The 18,518-nt window shown below is 36.4% G+C and overlaps 1 protein-coding gene across 2 annotated transcripts; it reads left to right on the top strand.

Annotated features, from left to right (window-relative positions):
* Positions 1-8: 8 nt before the first annotated feature.
* On the top strand, positions 9-16,466 carry CUNH11orf54 (chromosome unknown C11orf54 homolog). 2 transcript variants are annotated; one of them, XM_003468562.5, is made up of 9 exons: positions 9-141; positions 3,003-3,137; positions 5,826-5,924; positions 8,944-9,017; positions 9,184-9,285; positions 9,971-10,147; positions 11,056-11,205; positions 14,300-14,416; positions 15,424-15,953. In XM_003468562.5, the coding sequence occupies exons 2-9, from the start codon at positions 3,080-3,082 to the stop codon at positions 15,595-15,597; spliced, it is 951 nt and encodes a 316-aa protein (XP_003468610.2). In that variant the 5' UTR covers positions 9-141; positions 3,003-3,079; the 3' UTR covers positions 15,598-15,953. The 2 variants fall into 2 exon arrangements, with proteins under 2 accessions (XP_003468610.2, XP_013006595.1); XM_013151141.3 differs by lacking the exon at positions 9-141 and adding an exon at positions 2,235-2,269 and having other exon boundaries at positions 15,424-16,466.
* The last annotated feature ends 2,052 nt before the right edge of the window (positions 16,467-18,518 follow it).

Genomic DNA, 18,518 nt, shown 5'->3' with positions numbered 1-18,518 from the left:
GCCGGGAGGCGCCAGCGGCTTCGGAGCACCCTGAGGGGCCGGGAGGCGGGAGTGGGCGGGCCTAAGCTGGTTTAACGGGAGGCAGGCAAGTTGACTGGGAAGTGTTCAGTACTGAGGTCTGACCGCTTCATCCAGTGATCGGTAAGTGTAATAGCCAACATTTTGGCAAATAAAAACAAATGTCGGGCCAGGGGTGGTGGCGCACATCTATGTAATCTCAGCACACCAAATGCTGATGTGGGAGGGTCAAACATTCGAGTCCAGCCCGAGCAATTTAGTGAGACCCTCCCTGGGGAAAGGCCTTGGCTTCGATCCCTAGTATCGCGGAAAAGAAAAAGGAAAGCAAAAAGGGAAAATAGAAAGAAAGAAAAAAATGCTTGGGATCAAGTGAGTGAAATCAATGAGAACAGGTGGGGGGTTTTTTTCCTACTTTTCTTTTTAATTTCTAAATCGAGGTGTGGTCCAGGGTGAGTGCGGGCGACTTGTCCTGCCACGGTCTGTCTTGGCTTTACACAGCCTATCTGTTCAAATACTGGGAAAGGCCCGTGCATGACCGTGACTGCAAGTGTGTAATCCCTGTGCGAGAGACCAGTGTGACTCCATGGTGTAACAGGACGGACGTCTCTTGTCCTGCCTGATGGCCAGGTTCCTTGTATTCCAAAGAGCTGCGCAGGACACACAGAAGCAGTAAGTGAGGCCCAGATTTATTAAAGAAAAGTACACTTTACCCAGCGGGAGCGAGCCAGTGAGAAAGCTCCAGAGTGAGTTTGACTCAGAGTGGACCTACCTTTGGAGGTTGGAGGTTGAAGGTTGAAGTACACTTGGAAGAGCTTCAAATAGAGATCAGAGGTGGCACCTGAAGCACTGCGGCGAGTTCCAGGGATGGCGTTGTTTTTTTTTTGTTTTTTTTTTTTTTTTTTTTTTTTTTTTGCTTTTCTAGCATTTGGGGAGGGATTCAGGGTGGTAACTCACTGGACTCTGTCCAGTTAATTGAGTCTCCACCCCCACGTGGGGAGGGAGAAATTATAATTTTAGGTAGCCTGGAATGAACCGCATTGGCTGGCAAAGACCCCAGAGTCGAATCCGTTGTGCTAATATTATAATGACTGCTGAGTTATTCTAAAGCAATTGGAATGCGTGCTCCTGGGGCTGTCAGAAGTCAAGGAAGTGAAATCCGGATGGGAAGTTAAGAAAATGTAGTAAGAGCTCCCTAGGTCCTCGAAGAGCCAAAAGGCGACCTGTCCGTAGACAGCCTGAAGTCAAGATGTCTCCTTCTTATTTTCTGCCTCAAATAGCACACCCATGTCCCCTCCCCTGCTCAGATTTGGCTCACCCTTACACGCTAAACTAAAGGTCCGCCTCCCAGGAGGAATTGGTTAACCTTTCACCCCAAGATACCTGCACAGGACTCTTGCCACTGCCAGCTCCTTCTAAACTCTGAGCAAACAGTTTCAACTTGTTTAATTTGCTTGGCTTTCCCCCAAGCATAAAAAATAAGAAACTAGTTTGATTTTTCCCCCATTTTCAGACCTCTTGTATCACATAATGAACTAGTAAAGGTACCTATTTCTAGTTTATAGTTAGTCATTTTTGGATTGGACAGGCCTTGAAGTAATATGTGCTCTTTACTCCAAATAGTAAACAATTCCAAGTATAAGAAACTCAACCCTGTAGTGTCTGAACTACATTGTCAGATCTTATCTCAAAAACAATTCAGGGGCTGGGGATTTAGCTCAGCGGCATAAGCACCTGCCTTGCAAGCAGACAGTCGTGAGTTCGATCCCCGGTACCGATAAAAAGGAAAAAGACAAAACAAAAACAAAATCCAAAAACTACAAACTGAAAAAATTGTTTTAAACAGTTTTTAGAACACTATTTAAACCAGGCGTTAGTGGTACACACACTCAGGAGGTTCAGGGAAGAGGACCACTGCAAATTCAAGGCCAGCCTGCCCTATAGAGTGAGACCCCGTTTGCAAAAATGAGACAAAACAAACCAGAAAGTATTTCAAGTGATTCTCAGGAACCACCTTTCACTTGCTAGATAATCATGTTCAAACCAGAGACTATTCAGATTAGTGAAGCGTTCTATTAACAATTTTGATGACAACTCTGGCAACACTCCTAATGCCCTTACGAGTTTCATCTGTATTCTTTGTTGTAATTGGCCTGGCGTGGGATTCCCCACCCACCTCTTTTTTCTTTTTACATCTGGCTTCATTTTATTTCATCTCACTCAATTTGCATACCTTATCCCTTGAACACTTACGGTAAGACATTTCTGTGTATGTATACCTTTTTACTATAAATTATATTTAGCATATATTTTTAAAATATTGAATTAAATATCAAATTATAATTGGTTCAATTATGAGAATAATTTCATTTTAAAGCTGCCTACTATGACAGTAAACATTTGAATTCTATAAGGTAATCATTTCCATAGGTTTCCATTTCTATAAGTAATTTAAGTTTTTTTCTGTAAAAGTGATAATCTAAGAAGCTTAATTTTTCAGCTTATATGTCAAGTATTACAGTAGGGAACATAAGTTATCTATTACAGAGATACATGTGTTGTACATGTGTTGAAATACACTGTTCTCAGCAACCATCTAGACACTCAAATCCTTAGTAAGTGTCTTTTATTTCAAGACCAACCATTAGAAAATTACAGTCCAGACAGATGACAAAAGAAAATGAAGCACATGTATCCTCTTGGCTTGGTGTTTCCTCTTGTGAGTTTATTTTAAATGTCAACTGTTTAACAGTATTGGACTGGACATATACCTCAGGGTACAGTATTTGCTAAGCATGCAGGAGACCCAGGATTGGATCCCTAGCACCATAAAAACATAAGAAAAAAACAGTATTAAAAGAGATCTTTTGCCAGTTACATACTCGAATGCTAAATGCCGAAGCTGGGATTGGTTTTCTGTGAGGAGAGAAAAATCTTAATGCTCTTTGCCCTCTTTATATAACTGAACTTTTAATGTTCACTTCCAGAACAGCTTGGTGCACTGTGAACCCTTTCAAAAGTCAACGATAGCTTTATTTGAATAACCTTCTACCTAAAGAAGAAAATGATGGCTTGTGCTGAGTTTTCTTTTCATGTGCCAAGTCTGTCAGAGCTTGCTGAAGGTAAAAACAGTATTAACTTTGGATTTTTAAGAGCTGCTCTCAAGAAAAACTAAAAGATTCTAAAATATATGTGTGGTTCCTGTATGTATCTATATCTTACTTATTGAAATGGTACTTTTGATACAGAATTTTCCATTTCATTATCTATGCTGTTTTTTTTTGTTTTTTTGTTTTTTTGTTTTTTTTGGGGTCTTTTTCCTTTTTTTTTTATCGGTACCGGGGATTGAACTCACGACTACCTGCTTGCAAGGCAGGTGCTTATGCTGCTGAGCTAAATCCCCAACCCCCTCTATGCTGTTTTTTATTAAGAAGTCTAAAATGTTGTCCCTCCAAATAAACTAAACTGACCAATTGCAGATTGTTGAGGATAGCAACTTTACACAAAGAAAACAACTCTAATAATTCAAGATTTAAGTATGTTCAGACTTTCCCAGTTTTGCTTTAGCTTTTTACCACTTACGTAAATATGTAATCTACTCTTGTGAATTAATGATGCTCCCAAATATGCTACTTTTCCTTATCTGATTTGACAGATTGCCAGTAAACTAGTTTAGATTTCTGTGTATATTCTTATGTTTCTACTTTGTTCAATCAAGAATTGAAAGCAACTTTCTAAGATAAATTAGAATGAAGGATAGTTGAGGAAAGGGAAAGTGGGAGCATAAAATGAAGTCCAGAATAGTACTATTCAAAAACTGTCAGCAGCATGGTTGTGTAAGCCTGTCACCTCGGCACTCAGGATCCTGAGGCAGAGGATCTAGAGTTCAAGACCAGCCTGGCAATGTAGGGGGACCCCATCCCAAAAAGCAGGGGAACAAAAAGAAGTCTGTTAGAACTATGGCTTTATTTAACAGCCTTTATGTTCTATGCTAGTGGTTAGCTGCTATACAAACCCTTCCCTTAATTCTCAGTGTGTTGTCCTGGGTAATTGTCTTCCTGATAAGATTAAATTTTAAAAATATATATTTTCATTTTTGGCTCCTTGTGGTTTTCTTTTTTTCCTGTTACGTTTTTTTAATTCAGTGGTAGCTAGTAAATAACCTGTAGGGCTAACATTCTTTGGTTTGTATTTCTTTTCTATGAGCTTTGTCTTTCCACATTTGATAGGACACTTTTCTTTGAGTGCCTCTCTAAACTAATCTTCTCTTATGTTTTTACGTTTCTGTTTTCTTTCTATATATACAGAATACTTGGTACAGGTACAAATGTAGTCTTAAGCTTCTTGGCTTAAATTCACAAAATCTTTTTAAGAATTTGCTTTCTTTGTAATTGGTGAAAAGTAGCTTTTGCTATTTTCACATACTAAATCTTATATATTCATAAACCATTCAAGATAGGGGAATTTTCCAATTGATTTACGTTTTGTTCTTAACAGATAAAAGATCTGGTATAGAATATCTGATGCTTTCACATTTTCAGAGTCTTGCTATAAAAGACAAACTGCCAGGTATAGGGGCACAGGCTTATAATCCCAGCACTGGGGAGGCTGAGGCAGGAGGGTCACTGAACTGCTAGGCCACCCTGGAGTCCATAATGAGTTCAAGACCAGCCTGAACTACATAGCAAGACCCTGTCTCAAATAAATAAATAGCACTATCATAAAAACTTTTATGAAATAAATAGTACTATTATGAAAATTTTTATAAAAACTTTTTTTCTTATAAAGTGGGGAGTTGGGATTTGAGACAGGCTCTCACTGTGTAACCCAGGCTGGTCTAGAACTGTAGATTCTTCTGCCTTAGCCTCCTGAATGGTAGAATGTACGCTACTCTTAAGTGTACAGCTTGCTGAATGTTAACAGATGCTTACATCCATACAACTACTTTCCAGATCAAAATATATTTTCAGCATTCCAGAAGGCTCCTTTATGGGGCTTACACTAAGAAGTTACTTTGGTTAATTTTTTGGTTAATTTTTTTTTTTTTTTTTTGGTACCAGCGATCAAACTCAAGACCTCTCACTTGCCAGGCAGGTGCTTGTGCCACTGAGCTAAATCCCCAGCCCTACTTAGGTTAATTCTTACTTCCACCACGGAAGTTAACCTGTATGTGAAATACAGAGGGTAAAGCTGTATAATCCTTACTGTTTTCTGTTTGACTTTTTTGCTCTCGACATTTTGTCTGTTATCTTCCTTGTAGTTCTTGCAAGTGATTGTTTCCTTTTTAAATATTTATATTTCAGTATGTTTTTGGAATCCTCTCTCCCAAAGGCAGAGAATCCTCATCTGCATGGAGTCTATTTATTTTCGGTTATTTGTTGTTTTTGTTTTGTTTTGTTTGTTTTTTTGGTACTGGGGATCCAACTCTCAGCCTCTGAGCTTAGCAGGCAGGCGCTTACAATAGAGCTAATTCCCCAGCCTATTTTCAGTTATTTGTAATCACTGTAGATATCTGTGGCTTAGTCTACCTGTATCTTCTGGTTCTATCTAGTTGTATTCATTGTATTCATAATAAAACCATTCTCAGGTGAGAGTGACCCAGTGTGGTAAAGTATGGGCTTAGCATGCTTGAGGCCTGGGATTCCATCTCCAGGACCACCAAAAGAAACAACAAAATTCAGCATTTTCCCTTCATTTTTAGTATTTAAATTTAGGTTGAGTGTGACACACAGAACATTTGAAGGAGGATTTGATATATGGTGGCCAATAATATACCTGCAATTATATAACCATTTTCATGTCTTTGTTAGTTATGCAGAAGGGGCTAAAAGATAATTTTGCTGAAGTCCAGGTTTCTGTAGTTGATTGTCCTGATTTGACTAAGGAACCATTCACCTTTCCTGTAAAAGGTAAGTAGTTTTTTAAAAATATTCTTTTGGGGGTGCTGGGGATTTAGCTCAGTGGCATAAGCGCCTGCCTTACAAGCAGGCAGTCATGAGTTCGATCCCTGGTACTGATAAAAAAGAAAAACACACACACAAAAAAAAATTCTTTTGGTTTTCAGTCAAAATCTTTTTCCCATGCCAGAAATATTTTTATCTACAAACAATTATTAACACAACTTTTCAGCCAAAGATTGCATAATTTCCATTCTATGCTCATTGTTTTCTGATATTGGTCTAATTTCATTTTAATACCTTTGTGGGAAAACATTGTATTTTATATACTTTTGTAAATTTCACTGCTTATATAATTCTGAGTACACTAGACTCTTGATATTGCATGATTTTTTAAAATGAGCTTTGTTTTTAATTGCTGAAGTGACTATTAGGAGAATTTGACTGCTGTGAGTTTGAGGCCCGCCTGGGCTACATAGTTGAAGGATGGCCTGAACTACATAGTAAGACCCTGTTTAAAAAAACAAACAGAACAGAACAAAAAGAGGTTTGTATTTGACTCATCTATTAAATACTTACAACCCTTCCACAAATCTGCAAAGTGATCTACTGTTTCATGTGAGATGGGAAAAAAATTGGTTGAGTCAGATAAGTTGTCAGTGGGATGGTTACCTGTATAAATGTCTTAATTTTTACAATACTCTGACAAGGTAAACACAAGTTCTAGACTATAAATGAGAAAACTGAAACTGAGAGAAGCTCAGCAAACTCAGTGAATCAGCATAATCAGATTCAAATGCCAGCCTCCTGGCTTCAGAAGTCTAATCTTTTCCCTTTATACCCTACTGTGATAAGGAATTTGTAGATAGACATTTTGTTCTGTTATTATTATATAGTTGACAAATTTGTTAAAAATAGTTTGCTGGGGCTGGGGATTTAGCTCAGTGGCATAAGCGCCTGCCTTGCAAGCAGGCAGTCGTGAGTTCGATCCCTGGTACCGATAAAAATGAAAAAGACAAAAAAAAAAAAAGTAGTTTGCTATGGAAGAATTTCTGGTTTCTAGTCCTGTTTCTCACATAGACATTTCATTACCGTGGGTGAGCCACTCAAAATGTCTCAGCCTCAGCTACATTAAAATAGGAAGATTTCACTGAATGTTCTTTTGGCATCTTTCTGGTTCAGTCTTTGATTATAAGTAGATTTAATTTTAAAAGGTTTATGTATAGATGGCAATTTCTGTTACCATCTTGAGAGCATTTAAAATAATACTTTTATTACAGCTTTGGTTCTTCTAAATATGAGAGTATTTTTACTTGCTAATTACATAAAATAAACTAACAATCACAAAATATAGCACAAAAAAGAAATCTGAATTCTGTCATCCAAAAGGTTACACTTTGAAACAGTCTTCTGGTCACCAATTTGTATGATTTGAAATTACAGTATTGGAAGTCAGATACATATTTATATATGTGTGTGTATGACCTTTCCTAAACAGGCAAACATGATACATTAAGATCACTAATGACATTTGTATGTTTATTAGTGTTATTTCATTGATCTATATGTTTCATACTGTTTGGCCATTGCTACCTAAAGTTCTTTTTTTGGTTTTTTTGGCTTCACTCTTTGGATTTTTTTTACCTCTTTTTTTCTTGGTTCCTACCAGTTTTCTTTATCATTTTTCCTGGATATTTTCTCTTTCTGGAAGTCTCTTAAATATTGATGTTTTCTGAATATTTCTGCAATCTCTTCTTATCTTGTATAATCCTTCTAGGTTTCTCCATGTACTTTTTGAGATTTAATTACTACCTGGTAAAACAGCTTTGAAATGATTGTCTCACCTACTTCTTTTTTCTTAGTTACTGAGCTGCACTTCCAGCTGCCTGTTGGATGTCTCCACCTATACACACTAAAGTAACTTTAAGTCAATATGTTTAAAATTTCACTCATTTTAATTTTCTCTTCTCCATCTCTACAATCACCATTATAAACTATTATTTGTTTTCCTATAGTCTTCTATAAATAGGAGTCCCCAATGATTTCTTTAGATTTCAATGTCATTAGCACTTATGAGAAGGAATCTTGCATGAGTAATTTCTGCTTGTTCTATGAAAAACACTTTCTAAATCCCCAGTTATAAAATAGGCCTATAAGAATTTTATACATCAACACTCTCCACAGTTGAAGAAGTAAAACTATATATGCTTTACTTTGTAATATGTTAGTGTGAAATTGGAAATTTTCTTTGTGTGTGTGTGTGTGTGTGTGTGTGGTTATGGAGACTGAACCCAGGAGCCCATGTATCCATAGGCAAATGCTCTACCACTGAGCTATATCTACAGTCACAAGACTATTTTTTCTCAAATAAAAGAAATTTTCTTATCTTCACTTTAAAAGAAGTGCCTTCTCCCTAACTACATCTAGCTGTACCAAGATAATTAGGCAAGTAGTCACCTGGGGTATGGTTCAGTGGTATAAAATGTTCTTAGTAAACTCAAGGCCCTGAGTTCAATCCCCCTCCCCTAGAGGAAAGTTGGCAGCATCTAAGATTATCTCTAATTACTTGTTATTTATATAAACAATGTTGGAAATAAGCAATTTACAAGATTTTCCAGTATTAATCTAAAGAACATATATTGTATCAGAGCAAAATATTTTAAATTAGGAAACAACTTTAGAAGAAAAAAGCCATCACTCCCACAAAAAACTAATTTTAAAGAATTAAGGCATTGCAGCTAATTCCAGATACCTTCTCCAATCCAACCTTCAGCCTCAATTAAAGCTAATACCCACAATCAGTTGCCTTTATGCTACCCTCTACATCAAGCCATGCTAAGTTATTATGACACTGGAGACACAGGTGGTTAAAAGAGACCAGAAATACTAGTTACTTACATCTTCCAACTCTTATTATTTAAAAACTTTGAGAATGGAGGTTATATACTCAATAACTTAAATTAGTATCTTCTGACATTTTTTATTTCAGTTTTATGTTTGCCTGTTTTTAAGATGACTTGTGTTTTTTTAGGCATCTGTGGGAAAACTAGAATTGCAGAAGTGGGAGGTGTGCCTTACTTAATGCCTCTTGTAAACAAAAAAAAAGTAAGTGTACTTTTACTCTTCACATTCACATGAGTGTTGTTTCAGTTTATTATTAGAAGATTCATTAGTCAATGTGCCAGGCAAGGAAGTGCCAATGAACTCAGCAATGAAAAGTAAACCAGAAAATTTGTTTAAGATATGATTTAAATAATTTTTTCCTGTATAGGTTTATGATCTGAATAAGATTGCAAAAGAAATCAAGTTGCCTGGAGCTTTTATGCTTGGAGCAGGGGCAGGCCCATTTCAGACTCTTGGGTTCAATTCTGAGGTCAGTATATATGTGTAATACAATTAACCATTTTATTGATTAGACATTTGGTTGCCTTTTTCCTTTTACTATCGCTTCAAAAAGCATACTGAGTGAACTATAAATGATTGATGTCATGTCTCCTTGCACACTTGACACTATTTGACACATATCTGGACTGTAGATCATGCTACAGCTGATCCAACTATAATGAGCATTAACCTTTAATGACAGATCTTCTCAGGGGAATAGGTTCAGCCTTAGATGAATCCAGAGCCTTGGGTATTCATCTAAAGGCCTTGGAGTGTAAAAGGAGTTTTATTCATATACATCATACATTCTTCACTTCTCTGTAAATCTTCACTTTTGGTATGAAAGAAGCTTGGATTAGAAGATGAGTGGAATATTAATGATCTAATCTGGAATGCAGGCCAAATAGCAGGAAACTATCATAAAAATACTATGGTAATTTACCACAGTTAAACTATTGCTAGTATATTTCATACATATGCTATACTATATGTGATACACACTAGTATATTAACATATATGAAAATTATACATGCTCTATTAGTAATATAATACATGAATATGTAATACGTATGAAAGATTAAAATGTTTTCAACTCTGAAATAAAACATTTTATTATTCAAAATGGTGTCTGCATAAATATACTGATTGACTAATTAGTTTCTTTTCTTTTCAGTTTATGCCAATTGTTCAAACAGAAAGTGAACACAATCCTCCTGTGAATGGAAGTTACTTTTCCTACATTAACCCTGCAGATGGAGGGTACCTACTAGAGAAATACAACAAGAAATACCACGATTTTGGATGTGCATTAATGGCTAATCTTTTTGCCAGTGAGGGTCAACCTGGGAAGGTGATTTTGTCTATAAAAAACATAGTATTCTTTAAATGTTCCCAGGTAGCTAAAAATTTGAATTTTTTTACGCTAAACGGAGTCTTCCTAAGGAAATCAGAGCTACCAAAATCAAAGCTCTTTACATAACCCAGTTATACAAGATTCAGGATAGTAGAGGCAGCATAAATGGCTGATTTAAAACTGAAGAATAATACTTAGTAAGCAATATGTTTTTCTGAGTAACTGAAAAGTAATAGAATATTAATCTGGTAAGTCACTTGAGAATCATGGAGCTAAAATAAATAATGCCTACCTATAGGTAGTAAATAGGTAATTTGCTTATTTCTGATTGATCACACATTGTGCTGGAAATGGTGGCAGCAGAAACTTGTAGCAAACGAAACATGTGGAGAATTAATACCTTACTTCATATTTTCTTCCTTTTAGGATATAAAATGATGATTTCAGTGTTAGTACTTGTGACGATTCTCAGATTTTGTAAGTAGAGATAGCCACTATAGCTAACTTGAGAAATGAAGTACAGAAATACCCAATATACCTAATATAGTACAGAAAACTTAGTCCATAATTTTATAGGAAGTGAAAAATAGAATCATTTCTTCCTCATCTCCTTTAGCAGAAGTTACTCCCTTTAAGCTAGGGAATTCTCAACCTTTTCTACCTTGACATATAAAGTTAAGTGTCTCTAACTAGAGTTAAGTATAAAACTCCATACAATAAAGCATATATGATTAAAATTAAACATAATTAATATATTTGTGTACATACAGATATGTCAATCAGATCTGAATGTGCTAAGCAAATGAGAATATTTTCTTTATGGCATTACATTGTATAACATTACAGTTTGGCAGTATTTATATAAAATTCCATAGCTTACTAAGTGTTATTTTTGTTCTCTGTAGGTAATTGAGGTAAAAGCCAAAAGAAGAACTGGACAACTTAACTTTGTGACTTCTATGAGACAGACTCTGGGAAACCATTATGGAAACAAGCCTGTAGGGATGGGAGGTACTTTCATAGTTCAGAAGGGAAAAGTAAAGGCTCATATTATGGTAAGGGCCAATATATGTATGCTTGCATATACAAATGTTGGGTGCATATGGTTACATTCTTAAGATTTTTAAGTATACTGACGATGCTTTCTTTAAAGAAATTCTGAACAAATCTTTTGCTCAGAGTTTTAAATGACATAGTGTAAATAATAATGTGAGATAATGCCTAGGTAGAATTCTCTTTTATTTTTTGTTTGCTTGTTTTTTTGAGATAGGATCTCACTATATAATCCCAGCTGGCGTAGAACTTGCCATGTAGGGAAATTTCTTTTCAGTGGGTAAAATTCCAAGCTCAGTGTATAATACACTTTGCAACTAAGATGACTGTGATTTGGGAAAAAGAAATTGCACTATGGAGTTGGGCATGGTGGTGCATGCCTGTAATCCCAGTACTTAGGAGGCTGAGGCAGGAGAATTGCCATGTGTTCAAGGCCACCCTGGAGTACATAGTGAGTTCAAGGCCAGCCTAGACTACAGAGTAAAACCTTCTCTCAAAGAACAAAAAAAGAAAAAATTTGAATTATTAAAATTAGAATCTCTATGAGAACTGATCTTACGACACATGATAAAATGAACGAATACTTTGAAGGAAAGAAAGGGGCACTGCAGTACCCAGTGCTGATTCTGGAGTGTTATGGTGTGAAATCCAGCAATATTATTAATCTTTGTTCAGAAGGATTTTAATATAATAAGTTTTGTTAGGTCTCAACATAAATGAAGATATAGATAAATGCATACATGTCTAAGTGTATAGGATTGATAGCCATATTACTTAGTTTTTGTTGGATAGTTGAACAGAACTGTTGGCAGTCTCCCTGTTTGAATTCCCATTTATATGCTCCACTTGTGTATCTTGAACAACTATTTGTGGGGGGACAATATGTATACATCAACTAGTGATTTATTACTGTTTATTTCTTTCCTTTGAAAGTATGTACGGGCTGGGGATTTAGCTCAGCGGCATAAGTGCCTGCCTTGTAAGCAGGCAGTCGTGAGTTCGATCCCTGGTACCGATAAAAACAAAAAAGACCAAAAAAGAAAAGAAAAAAAAAAAAAAAAAAAGAAAGTATGTACTATTTCTGCCCATTTTCTGTTTTGTTTTGTCTTTAAGTAATAATAATAATAATAAAAAGAAAATTAGAATCTCATGCTTCTGGGTGGTAACAAGCCTGTAATCCCTGCAATTTCAAGGGCTGAGGCAAAAAGATCATTTATACCCAGGATTTTGACACCAACCTGGGCAATACAGTGAGACCCTGTCTCCAAAAATAAAATTATTTGTTAAATATGTTAGTGGACTACCGTATGAGGCCAGCACTTTTTTTTCAAATCCATTTTATTCAAACATGAAAGAAAAACACTACATAATTTCAAAGCCCATCAATCAGGGGGTAACAATGGTACACATGTTGCGCATTTTCATCTCCAAATCATTCACCCAGAGTACAAGGCATCTGCCATGAAGCCAGGCTTAAGATACTCAAGACTTTTATAATTTTTAGTAATTGAATAAATGAAGTATGAAAATGACTCTTAACAGTTTCTTTTCTTGGTTGGGGTAGGTCTTGCTATGTAGCGCAGGCTGGCCTTGAACTCACTATATAGTCCAGGCTGGCCTCAAACTTGCAGTAATTGTGCCTCAGCTTCCTAAGTGCTAGGATTATAGGCATACACAACCACAACTGGCTCCTAGCACCATTTGTTGAAAACGCTGTCCTTTTTTGTTGATGAATGGTGTTGATGCTCTATGAAAATCATTTCACCCTACAGGCAAGGGCTTTTTTCTGGTTTCTCTATTCTGGTCCGTTGGTCTGGATGTCTGTTGTTTCACTAGTAATGAGTGGTACTGTTTTATTACTGCAGGTTTGTAGTAAGTTTTGAAATCAAGCAGTATGACATCTCTAACTTCTTTTTCAAGATTGTTTTCAAAATGTCAGTGTGCATATATTCCATATCAATTTTAGGATCATTTTTTTTGTGAAAAAGATTAAGATTTTAATAGGAACCTACTGTGGTGGCTTAGGTCCATAATCCCAGCATTGGGGAGGCTAAGGTAAGAGGATCACTGTGAGTTTGAGGCCATCTTGTACTACATAGTGAGACTCTGTCTCCAAATCACAACAAAAACAAAAAAAAGCAACAATAGATTTTAATAGGAATTGAACTGTTTTTTGTTTTTTGTGTTCTCTCAGTGCCTGGGATTGAACCCAAAACCCTGAATATAGTAGGCAATTGGCAGGTGCTGTAACACTGAGCTGCACCCCAGGTCCACAATGAGTCATTCGATAGCTTTGATTAATATTGATATCTGAATATTGAGTCATTCAATCCCTAAAGATGAGAAAAGACTTCCTTACTGAAGTCTTTAATTTTTCTCTCAGCACTATTTTATAGTCTTCAGTGTGTAAGTCTTTTACTTCCTGGTTAGGGTTAATTCTAAAGTATTTTGTTCTTTTTTCAAGCTTATACTCAATTATAGTACCTTGTCTTCCCCATGCCACCCCCATGCAGCAGGTGATTTAAGATTGCCATGAAAGGGATATAGCTAAGTGGTGGACTGCTTATTTGCCTAGCATGCATGAGGTCCTGGGTTCAATCCCATGTACCACAAAAAAAATATGTGAAGGTAGAATGTAGACATAGGAAAACTGAGTCTATGAAAAATAATAAGGATCTGGGGGCACAGTTCAGTAGTAAAGCATTTGTCTACTATATACAAGGACTTATGTTCAATCCCCCCAACATAGCAAAGAAACAAAAAAGAATGAGGAAAGATACATAGTAACTCATTCATTCATTCATTTGTTCATTCTTAAGCTTTAATTTATACACAGATTGGTTATCTTTTTGAAAACTAGGTTATATTATTTAAATTATGCCAAAAAGTCAGTAAAGTTTCAAATTTTTAACTTAATGAAAACATATTTTTTTTTGTTCTTTTTTTTGGTACCAGCGATCAAACACACGACCTTGTGCTTACCAAGTAAGCGCTTGAGCCATGGAGCTAAATCCCCAGCCCGAAAACATATTTTTAAATGTTTAAGTTCCCAGTAGTAGTCTGTATGTTTCACTGCTTAACTGTCTTTCATTGTAGCCCACAGAATTTTCTTCTTGTCCATTGAACTCTGATGAAGAAATAAATAAATGGCTGAATTTTTATGAGATGAAGGCTCCTTTGGTTTGTCTACCAGTTTTTGTCTCCAAAGACCCAGTAAGTCTTATTTATGTTATTACTGTACTACTACTATATTATTGTACTACAATGATTGATTTTTTAAGATATCCTTTAGAACTAAGTTTTTTTTTTTTTTTTTTTTTTTTTTTTTGCTGACCTTAAGAACTAGGGTAGTGTATAGAATTGAAAGATAAGGAAGTAGGTGACTTATACCAAGGTACTAGGGAGAGCAGACTTTACCTTTTAGTATATGAACACACACTATTAAAGTAGAATCACAAGGGCTGGGGGTTTAGCTCAGCGGCATAAGCACCTGCCTTGCAAGCAGGCGGTCGTGAGTTCGATCCCCGGTACCGATAAAAATGAAAAAGACAAAAAAAAATAAATAAATAAATAAAGTAGAATCACAACTAGAATTCAAATCTCCTATCATTTTATTTGGTGTTCCTCCTATTTTAGTACTGTACACTGGAAAAAAACTTAGATAAATTCAAAGCTACAATATGGACTGGTTTTATCTTTTGATCCAGTAATCATGTACCTAGGATTTTATATTTAAAGATCTGAATAATCTTGTAAAATGAGTTACAAGATTATGAATGACATCACTGTAATAGCAGAATTGCAAATAATCTAAATGTCTGTTAAGAAGTCATATACATAAAGGAGATACCATGTAGGCATAAAAGAATGTAGAAGTTGTCTTATGATCTGCTAGAGATACCTGCTTATTAAGTGAAAAAAAGCAATGCACCAAACAGGGTGCAGAGTGCTACAATTCAAATAGAAAAGTATTTCTAGAAGAATGTATAAGAAACTGCTTACATATGCTGTCTATAACAAGGAAAGGAGATGAGTAGTGAAGGCAATCAAGAAGATAAATTTTACTGAGTATATCCTTTTACCCTTTGATTTTTAGAATCATGTTAATTTGTTGCCTGTTTAAAAATAAAATTTTTGTAATATAAATTCCTCCTTCCCCCTTTCAAATTCTTATCAAAATAATTTCAGTACATACTAACATGGGTTGTCTGTTGTCCTAGGGGTTTGACTTGCGACTGGAACACACTCACTTTTTTAGTCATCATGGAGAAGGTGGACACTACCATTATGACACTACTCCAGATACAGTGGAATATCTTGGATATTTTTCACCTGCAGAGTTTCTCTATCGCATTGATCAACCAAAAGAGACCCATGGCTTTGGGAGAGATTAAATCATCTGATGCTTCTTTAGAAAAAGAAATAATGGGCCCAGGATTTAGCTCAGCAGTGTAAGCACCTGCCTGGCAAGTGTGAGGTCGTGAGTTAGATCCTCAGTACAAAAAAAAAGGAAAAAGAAAAAGAAATGATGAAGGTTAAATAACTAACTCACTAACTTATATTAATATAAAATATTACTGGGTGTGCTGGTAGACACCTGTAATCCAGCACTCAAGAAGCTGAGGCTGGAGAACTGCTGTGAATTTGATGCCAGCCTGGGCTATGTAATGAGTTCAAGGATAGGCTGAGCTACATACTAAGACCTTGTCTCAAACAAACAAAACTAGTCTAATAAAATTTATTACTTAAACTTTTTCCTTCTTTTTGGCCTTTCAAATATTTCACAAATCTTTCCAAAAGAGATTACTGGGAACACAGATACATAATTGATATGTTCATTTTCTTTTTTTACATGCATACCTTTATGTATTCATTCTTTTTTGGTATCCAGAATTGAAATCAGGACCTCATGCTTGCCAGTCAGGTGCTGGACCATTGAGCTGTATCTCCAGCCCTACATACTTTTACTGAGCCAACTTCATTTTTTTTTTTTTTTTATCAGTACCAGGGATCGAACTCATGACTGCCTGCTTGCAAGGCAGGTGCTTATGCCGCTGAGCTAAATCCCCAGCCCCCGCCAACCTCATTTTTAAAAAATTCTATAGTATCAGCAAAGTCTATTGTATGTTTTTACCTTTAATATCAACATGATCAAGAATCACCTAGTTTTTAAAAAAAAGAATCACCTAATTATTTCTACTACCTGGTAATAATAACTTATACAATGTATAACATTATTAAATTCTTCAAATTAGTCTCACAACTGCTAAGTGAATTATTTCTGGTATATGAAAAAAATCAGTGTTTAAAGCCAAGCACAGTGGCATGAATATGTGATCCCAGCACTTTAGCGTCTGCAGTAGGGTCTTGTCACCAGTTAAGACTGGGGAGGTTCACTCAAGTTTTGAGCAACCCGAAGACGAGAGACAGAGCTTGAGCTGCTTAAACATCTTTAACTACTTAGCCACACTGCATTGGCTTAACTGCTCTTGCGGCTCCCAGCCACTGTACATTTGCAGCAGTCCGTAGGCCTCTGGCCAGCCTATTCTCACAACAGTCCTCAGCCTTAGTCCCCCTTCTCACAGCAGTCCTCAGCTGCTTAGTCTAGCTGATACCAAAATCACACAGGTGACCATGTGCTGCTAACAAGTTTTGTTATGTAAGTTATTTATACCAGCCAGCACTGACCTAGGTAACTGCAGTTATTTACCTTGGCGTATATGCCTGTGTTGGAATTACCAACTCACTGTCTCCTACATTCTCTTCCCTTCACAGCCTGCCATCTTGCACTTTCATGTTTCCTTACAAGTGGGAAGTTCTCTAAACTCTTGGAGCTCAAAATCACCTGGGCAACAGGGAGACCTCTGAAAAGAAATAAAAAAGAAAAAAGTCAGTGTTAAATGCTGGCAGTTGTTCAATCTTTATATTTAAAAGCCATGCTAAAAAACAGTATACTTTTTTCACTAAACAACAACCCTTTGGTGAAGTAAATCATTTTTCAAGGTTTGTAATTTACCTTCCACAGACATTACAAGTTGGTTAGCCATGAGGCCTCTCTTGTTTTGATTACAAACTGGAAGCAGTTCATACCTTGTTGATTATTTGCAAGAATACAAAAGAAACAGCATCAAATTACAACAATGAGTTGCATTTGTGTTGTACACCTGTAACTCCAGCTACCTGAGAGGGTGAGGCAGGCAGATCACTTGAGCCCAGGAGTTTGAAACCAGCTTGGGGAAACACAGTGAGACTGTAGCTCAAAATAGAAAAAACAGGCTGAGGCTATTGCTCAGCAGTACAGTTAAATCTCCAGTATAGGAAAAAAAAAAAAAAAAAAAAGGAATCCGATGCCATCTTTAGACCTTTTATATAGGAGGATCAGAGAAAACTTTATTGACATCTACACAAAGACCTGAAAGAAATGTGGGAGAGAACCATGAAGTTATTGGATAATTTTTTTTTCTGGTAGATTCACAGGCCCAGTAGCAAGAGGATTTGTTATGCTCAACGAATTGCAAGGAGGCAAAATAGGATCACCTGACTATGCAGTTAACATTTCAGTAAATGCAAAAAAGAAAAAAAAAAAAAAAACTTGGCTATACACATATATAACCTTTCTGGAAAAATAAAATTTAAAGGAATGTTAAATACTTTATACACTGGGTCATATTTATGACAGTACTCTCATAGAAGTATCAAGCTTTTTTAAGTCTACAAATTTAATTCGATGCCAGTCTAATCCCAGTAGGATCTTTCATAGAACCTTACTAGACAATTCCAGAAATATATCACCTAACAAAAGGCCAAAATAAAAATAACTCTGGAAGTCAAGGTCAGGGGGATTTGGTATATAGATTCAAAACATTATAAAGTTACAAGATGTAGTTTGGGTCATTATGGAGAATGAAGTCAAAGAATAGAAAATCAAGGCCAGAAAAGATCCTTCTATATCCATACTTTAGTTTTTTCACAGAGGTGCCACTGCAGATCAACGAGGAAATAAAAATGTACAATACTCAAAATAGTGCTGACACAACCAGCTACACAGGAAAATAAAACTGGACTAGACTCAATACCAGAAAAAGACAAATGCGAATATTAACGTTTCTTAGACATTCCTCATCTTTCTTCCCTCCATCATTTTACTTAAGACCCAAACACCATCCACAAGCTCTCTACCCGGTGTGTGTACATCCCCGCCTACCAAGCTCCAGCCGCCAGCCAAGCCCCCCACGGCGCCGGAAGCTCCCCCTGCCTGCCAGGGCTCCACCGGAAGCGCTCCCGGCAGCCTGCAGCGCCTGCGCTGGCCAACCTC

The sequence above is a fragment of the Cavia porcellus genome, unplaced genomic scaffold, assembly GCF_034190915.1.
Source record: "Cavia porcellus strain 051 isolate PalLab524CR breed Dunkin Hartley unplaced genomic scaffold, mCavPor4.1 scaffold_9, whole genome shotgun sequence".
Taxonomy (NCBI): domain Eukaryota; kingdom Metazoa; phylum Chordata; class Mammalia; order Rodentia; family Caviidae; genus Cavia; species Cavia porcellus.
Note: the sequence above shows the minus strand (reverse complement) of the source record. Positions and strands in the feature narration are given on the sequence as shown.

What these genes read in the sequence shown, in the direction of transcription:
- CUNH11orf54 (XM_013151141.3), top strand. Translation starts at nt 3,080, where the DNA reads ATGATGGCTTGTGCTGAGTTTTCTTTTCATGTGCCAAGTCTGTCAGAG. An exon ending in CTCTTGTAAACAAAAAAAAA is followed by an intron (nt 9,018 to 9,183) that starts GTAAGTGTACTT and finishes TTTCCTGTATAG; the next exon opens with GTTTATGATCTGAATAAGAT. An exon ending in GTGAGGGTCAACCTGGGAAG is followed by an intron (nt 10,148 to 11,055) that starts GTGATTTTGTCT and finishes TGTTCTCTGTAG; the next exon opens with GTAATTGAGGTAAAAGCCAA.